Source organism: Salvelinus sp. IW2-2015, unplaced genomic scaffold, assembly GCF_002910315.2.
Source record: "Salvelinus sp. IW2-2015 unplaced genomic scaffold, ASM291031v2 Un_scaffold2429, whole genome shotgun sequence".
NCBI classification, from domain to species: domain Eukaryota; kingdom Metazoa; phylum Chordata; class Actinopteri; order Salmoniformes; family Salmonidae; genus Salvelinus; species Salvelinus sp. IW2-2015.
The window spans coordinates 20,897-28,454 of record NW_019943750.1 but is presented as its reverse complement, the minus strand read 5'-3'; the positions used below and the strand labels follow the sequence as shown (position 1 = coordinate 28,454).

Genomic DNA, 7,558 nt, shown 5'->3' with positions numbered 1-7,558 from the left:
TCTCTCTCACCTCCTCTCATCTCTCTCTCCTCCTGTCACCCCACATCTATTTATCTTCCCACATTCCCCTCTCTCCCCTGTCACCCTCCTCTCACCGTCCTCTCACCCACTGGTCCCTCTCTCATCTCTCTCCTCCTCCCACTTCTCATCCTCCTCTCATCTCTCATTTCCCTCACGGGAAGAAAGTCATTTTCCGCAGGGATTGAAGTCAGATGGGTTTCTTCCTGCTCTGAAGCAGAGAGTGAGAGAGCCAAGGCCACCTTTTTATTTTTAAATAAGATGTAAAACTCCACCCAACGCCACAAAACTGACAAATATCAGGAAACTGATTGCCATGCCGTCTCTCTCAATTTCAGAAAGCGAGCGAGAGAAATAGACAAAGATAAAGAGAGAGTGGGGGATGGAGATAGAGATAAGAGAGAGAACATTCCTTGACAGGTATATGTGGCCTGTGATATCTGTATTTAAATGCACAGTAGAGAGTCATAGACATGACAAACTACTTAATAACCAACAGAAAAACATGCCTGTATCTCCCGTTCAAGTACTCCCTTAAACGTCTTCAAAAACATGCCTCCTTTAACTTTTAGTGTATCACTTGTGCGGACTTAAGATGCAAACAGATAATATCATATTTATATCTGCATAACGGGGGTGTGTTCCGGGACTAAACCAGGTTACAACCACCGGTGTAGCATGTGTTGTGGGTCAGGGAGTGCTCGTGTTGACATCACACGGCAGACGTAGCTCAAACACAACCCATTAGTGAGATAATTGAGGCCTGGCCACTAGCTTGTCTTGTTATCAGAGGTACTCTAATGAGTTATCTAAGAGGTTCAGCTGTACAGAGGCCTTTTGGCTTTGAAGTTGTTTTTAGGTTGTTAGGTTGTTATTCCTGGGAATGAGGATGAGCTTCTCTACACGATCCTTCTTTGATCAGGTTGTAGTCACAACAGTTTGCTGTTGTTTGGTTGTTGGTGGGTTTCTTTTTCTATCCTGTTACTCTCCTCTCCACTCCTCTCCAGTCCTCTCCACTCATCTCCTCTCCACTCCTCTCCTCTCCACTCCTCTTCTCTCCTCTCCACTCCTCTCCACTCCTCTCCACTCCTCTCCACTCCTCTTCTCTTCTCTCCACTCTCTCCTCTCCACTCCTCTCCCTTCTACTCCTCTCTCTCTCCATCTCTCCACTCCTCTTTCTCCACTCCTCTCCACCCTCTCTCTCACTTCTTCTCTCCTTCCACTTCTCTCCTCCTCCACTCCTCTCACTTCTCTCCTCTCCTCTCCTCTACTCCCTTCTTTACTACTCCTCTCCACTCTCTCCACTCCACTCTCTCCACTTCTCTCTCTCTCCTCTCCACTTCTCCTCCTCTCCTCTCTCCCCTTCTCTCCCTCCCTCCACTTCCTCTCCTCTCCACTTCTCTCCCTCATCCACACTTCTCTCCTCTTCCTCTCCTCTCCCTCTCCTCTCCTCTTCTCTTCCTCTCTCTCCTCTCCTCTCCTCTCCTCTCCACTCCTCTCCTCTCACTCCTCTCCACGTCTCTCTTCCTCTCTCCACTCACTCTCTCTTCACTTCTCTCCTCTCTCTTCCACTTCTCTCTCTCCTCTTCCACTTCTCTCCTCTCCTCTCCACTTCTCTCCTCTCCCACTTCTCTCTCACTTCTCTCCTCTCCTCTCCTCTCCTCTCCTCTCCTCTCCAGAGAATAGCTGAGAAAGCCCCCCCCAACCCACACCCACAGTCCTCCCTATTTCTCCATTTCATAGCTCTCTCTCTTTCTTCCTCTCCCTCTCCCATTTTCTTTATTCCTCTCTCTCTGTCCCCGGTGGGTGGATTTGTGTCGTAAGCGTAGCGTGAAATGACAAAATGCTCGGAACGCTCAGAGCCAATGTGTGTCTTTGATCTTCGTCACCTTGGACGCCAGCCACCTGTGTCTCGCAGCTATGGCGATAATGTTGCCGTGGAGATTGATGTGAGCGCAGACAGGGCTATACGACTTGCTTGCCCGGAGTTCTGATGAGGCAGGCCCAGAAGGGTCACACTACAGAAACTCTACCTACGTTAAAATCTCCAACTCTTTCCCTATGATTCTTAATTCTCTAAATGCAATATGGGATTTCTGAATGTTGGAATGGATTACAACTATCATATGGTTTAGATCCTGGAGCGTTTGGGGGTCTTATCACTGTTATAAGCCACATACACGCGCACACACACCACACACACACACACTTTCTCTTCTCTTTTTTCACCTCCTCAATCTCACCCACTCCTCCTCTCCTCGCTCCCCTTCTCTCCCCTCTGTTTTATGGTTACTGGCATTGACAGAAATGCTCATGGCGAGGACAGCCATTTATCAAAGCACTGCGTTGTTAGGTTGTGAGGGTGAGTTTACACTCAGCGGTTTTCATGTCATTCTTTTGCTTTATCTCTGTGTCTGAATGATTGAAAGGTATCTCCTAGTATTGAGTAGACTCTGTTCCTTTCAATCCATATTCTCTGTTGTCTGATTACGGGAGTACATTCTGATCTTACTGGTCTTGTTAAAATGTATATTTGTACCGCTGCTAATGGTAGGTCGTAATTGAATCCCTCAAAGCCCACTGGGCACACACTGGTTGAATCAACTTTGTTTCCACATCATTCCAATGAAATGACGTTGAACCAACGTGGAATAGACGTTGAATTGACGTGGGTGTGGCCCTGTTATTAAGTGATTCATTTTGTCCCTTCTCTCTCCCGGTAGCTCTGGACGCCACTAAAAACCCATGTGTGAAGGTGCGCTGCCCTCCTCACAGAGTGTGTGTCAGCCACGACTATCAGACAGCCATCTGCACCAACACCAACGACAAGCAGCCTGCACACAGGTAAGAGAAGTTCCAAATTGATTGTCTTTCTTTCGTTAGCGTCGTTATGGCCTTGATAATGTATAGAATTMAGTTACTTACAGCAGCCCCGGCCTGGTATTAGCCACCACCCACCTGGCTGTTAATAAGTGCAAATCACTACGTTGCAATAGCCTTTCTCTATGTCCATTAAATCCCATGGAGGTATGTACTCTGCATGAGATTTCATCAAACCTTCTTCTATTACTGCTCTTAACGACAAAGGCCAGAGACCCCACTGAGATGGAGTTTGATTGACAGAGAGAAGAAGAGAAGGGGAGGGGGGAAGAGGGGATTGCATAGAATTACATGTAGGATCTCTGTGGGGAAAGGAGGAGGAGGAGAAGGATGGAGAGAAGGAGGAAGGGGGGGAGGAGGGAGAGAAGTGGGAGGAGGAGGGAGAGCAGGAGGAAGGGGAGGAGGAGGAGGAGGAGGAGGAGGGAGAGCAGGAGGAGGAGAGAGAGCAGGAGGAGGAGGAGGGAGAAAAGGAGGAGGGAGAGGAGGAGAGAAGGAGAGAAGGAAAAGGAAGAGGAGGAGAGGGGAGGGGAGGCATGGGCATGGGCCGCCCTTGATGCTTGATCCTGCGCCTGTCTCTCTCCTCTTCAGTTTAATACAAACAAATATCAATTATGCAATGGCCGTTAAGTGGGAATAAGTGCTTGTTGCTCATAATTACTGACGCCTCGTGGGTATACAAACACAAACAGAGCCGTGGCTGAGCCAATGCAGTGAGACATCACTGGAGGGCTCCCAACACATCTACTGTAGCTACCACTGTTCTGCTAATCCAGTTACAAACACAGAATATATCAGGAACAGAACCCGCCACACACTGTCTTGTGCTCTGGTTAGCTCAGTAACCCACTTGATCGAGGGCTTCATCATGACGCCTGCAGGGGGATATTTGGGATGTAACTCATTTAAGTCATAAGGTGAAATTATGGGATGGACACTGGTTCATGTACAGTATGTCTACCAGGTGGGGCTTATACAAGTACTGTTCCCTTTACCAAATTATCCACTGTGTGTGTGTGTGGTGTGTGTGTGGTGTGTGTGTTGTGTGTGTGTGTGTGTGTGTGTGTGTGTGGTGTGTGTGTGTGGTGTTGTGTGTGTGCGTGCGTGCGTCTGCGCGTGCGTGCGTGCGTGCGTGCGTGCTGCGTGCTGGCGTGCGGTGCGTGCGTGCGTGCGTGCGTGCGTGCGTGCGTGCGTGTGTGTGAAATGTGTCAAGTGAAACGACATTAGGCTAAAGTGACCGCTCACAGGAGTGAGGTAGAGGTGATGTTTGGGTCTGACAGCACACAGCTGAACCTGAGGAGGGGAGATGCACCAGGAGCACTAAAGAGGAAGGCTAATGAAGACAGACAGATGGACAGAGAGATACAAAGATAGAGGGAGGGAAAGAAGGAGAGTGGGATGCTGTGTGTTATTCCCTTCTGTCTGTCTCTGTCTCTCTCTCGCTCGATCTCTCCCTCCCTCCAACCCTGTGCTCCGTCAGTCAGAAGGATGTCTGACGGGTTCACAGCAGGGTATCCAGGGGTGGTCTGTTAGCCTAATGCACCCCACTCACAGACACACTCCATCCCATCACAGCCCGACACCTAACACACACCAGAGACCACAAGCATGGCAATACACACGGGTGATAGACACACAGCTATCTGACAGTGATCCCTCTTTCTTTCGTCATGCGTTAGGTGTTATCCACCCAGACATAGATACCCTGACTAGAGGAAGCACACACTTGAACACACACACACACACACACACACACACACACGCACATGATACCACACACTCACTCACACACACATTTCCGCTCTCCTGGGCTTTCAGGAGCAGCTGCGAGAAGGAGAGGAGGGAGGAGGAGAAGTGGGGGACATCTTAAGGAGATGCTAATCAGTCTCATCAACGTTTCATATTCAACCGTATTATCAGACATAATTGTTTTTTTATTCACTAGTGAGTGTTGGCAGCGAGTGGCATGTCTAATCTGTTATTATAGTGTTTGTTTCACAACAGATGGATAATTATAGACATCAAGGTGGTGTCTGCCTGCCGCACTGCGCTGCCGCTAACCTGAATGGGAATGTACCCGTCTGACAGCCAGAGATGTGTGACAGAATCTGTGGAAGACCCTGTTCATTCTCAGTCAGTGTATTGACATTCACCATACAGCCCAGTGGTCAGATTGATTTCTGTGAAGGGTTGTATTCTATATCCCACACCTCAGTGTTATTGTAGACAAAAAGGTGATGCTTCGTCAGACAGAGCAGACCACTTAACAAGAAGATTGCTGTGGGATTTGATCCGATGTAATTACCCTCCATATAGAAAAGGCCCTGGCGGACCAGGCCTCCATTACTCTGGTCTACACTGACAAGCAGCATGAACTATCCACCAGGAGTGAGGCTGAGTCACAGGAGTGAGGCTGAGTCACAGGAGTGAGGCTGAGTCATGGATGTGCATCACCTTGGTTTGAGAGTTGAAATAGTAGCGGTCGCTTCGGGCGCCATCTTGGCTCCAAGACAATTAGATTGGAGTGATCAGCCATGTTCTTGTTAAATACTGTTATTGTTATGGACCATTTGGACCTTGGAGGTTAGTTGGCAGACTTCTGTATCTACAGAATGGCTGAAGAAGAGAGTGGAGTGTAAAGCAAGTGTCATACAAAGCAATTGCAGTTGCCCAGCTTTGATTGGGCCGGAATATAATTCCTTGCAATTCTAACTCAAATCAAATCAAATGTTATTTGTCACATGCGCCGAACACAACAGGTGTTAGACCTTACAGTGAAATGTATACTTACAAGCCCTTAACCAACGATGCAGTTTTAAGAAAAGAACGAAAGAAAAAAAAAGTTGAAAAAAAGTAAGAGATAAGAAAAACAATAATTAAAGAGCAGCAGTAAATAACAATAGCGGGGCTATATACAGCGCGTACCAGTACAGAGTCAATGTGCGGGGGCACCGGTGTCGAGGTATTTGAGATAATTATGTACATGCAGGTAGGGTTGTCAAAGTGGCTATGCATAGATATAACAGAGAGTAGCAACAGCGTGGGGGAGGGGGGGGGGGGTACAATAGTCTGGGCAGCCATTTGATTAGCTGTTCAGGAGCCTTATGGCTTGGGGGCAGAAGCTGTTTAGAAGCATCTTGGACCTAGAATTGGCGCTTCGGTACCGCTTGCCGTGTGGTAGCAGAGAGAACAGTCTATGACTAGGATGGCTGGAGTCTTTGACGAATTTTAGGGCCTTCCTCTGACACCGCCTGGTATAGAGGATCCTGGATGGCACGAAGCTTGGCCCCGGTGATGTACTGGGCCGTACGCTCTACCCTCTGTAGTGCCTTGCGGTCGGAGGCTGAGCAGTTGCCATACCAGGCAGTGATGCAACCCGTCAGGATGCTCTCGATGGTGCAGTTGTAAAATCTTTTGAGGATCTGAGGACCCATGCCAAATCTTTTCAGTCTCCTGAGGGGGAATAGGTTTTGTCGTGCCCTCTTCATGACTGTTTTGGTATGCTTGGACCATGTTACTTTGTTGTTGATGTGGACGCCAAGGAACTTGAAGCTCTCAACCTGCTCCACTGCAGCCCCGTCGATGAGAATGGGGGTGTGCTCTGTCCTCCTTTTCCTGTAGTCCACAATAATCTCCTTTGTCTTGCTCACATTGAGAGAGAGGTTGTTGTAATGGAACCACACTGCCAGGGCTCTGACTTCCTCGCTATAGGCTGTCTCGTCGTTGTCGGGGGTCAGGCCTACCGCTGTTGTGTCATCAGAAAACTTAATGATGGTGTTGGAGTCGTGCCTGGCCGTGCAGTCATGAGTGAACAGGGAGGAGGGGACTGAGCACTCACCCCCGAGGGGCCCCCGTGTTGAGGATCAGCGTGGCGGATGTGTTGTTAAATACCCTTACCACCTGGGGGCGGCCCATCAGAAAGTCCAGGATCCAGTTGCAGAGGGAGGTGTTTAGTCCCAGGGTCCTTATCTTAGCAATGAGCTTTGAGGGCACTATGGTGTTGAACGCTGAGCTGTAGTCAATGAATAGCATTCTCACATAGGTGTTCCTTTTGTCCAGGTGGGAAAGGGCAGTGTGGAGTGCAATAGAGATTGCGTCATCTGTGGATCTGTTGGTGCGGTATGCAAATTGGAGTGGGTCTAGGGTTTCTGGGATAATTGTTTTGATGTGAGCCATGACCTGCCTTTCAAAGCATTTCATGGCTACAGACGTAAGTGTTACGGGTCGGTAGTCATTTAGGCAGGTTACCTTAGTGTTCTTGGGCACAGGGACTATTTGACTGCTACACTGTGCAATTTGAATGCAATTTGTATGCAATTAAAATTGTACAATTTGATTAACTCAACAATCATATCTGGTAGCTTATTTTTGAGTAACTATATCCCATGTGTGTCACTCACTGTCTCTCTCTCGCTCTGTTTATCTCTCTCTCTCTCTCTGTCTCTCTCTCCCTCTCTCTCTTTTTACCTCCCTCCCTCCCTCTATGTCTCTCTCTCTCTCTCTCTCTTTCTCTCTCACACAGTGTGAAACCGAGGAAAGGAAGCTTGGCCCACAAACACAGGGCAGGGGCCCATGGGAAGTGTAGGCCATGCCCTGTCATCCACCCCAGCCCTGTGTGTGGATCTGATGGACACACCTACTCCTCTAAGGTGAGACACATACC

The 7,558-nt window shown here is 48.6% G+C and overlaps 1 protein-coding gene across 1 annotated transcript in view; it reads left to right on the top strand.

The window, feature by feature from the left end:
* The window catches only part of LOC112073934 (testican-1-like), a 63,880-nt gene that overhangs the window by 47,722 nt on the left and 8,600 nt on the right, over positions 1–7,558 (top strand). Inside the window, exons 2-3 of the mRNA XM_070440331.1 lie at positions 2,742–2,862; positions 7,418–7,544. Of these exons, the coding sequence (XP_070296432.1) occupies positions 2,742–2,862; positions 7,418–7,544 (248 nt within the window). The remainder of the gene's footprint in view (positions 1–2,741; positions 2,863–7,417; positions 7,545–7,558) is intronic.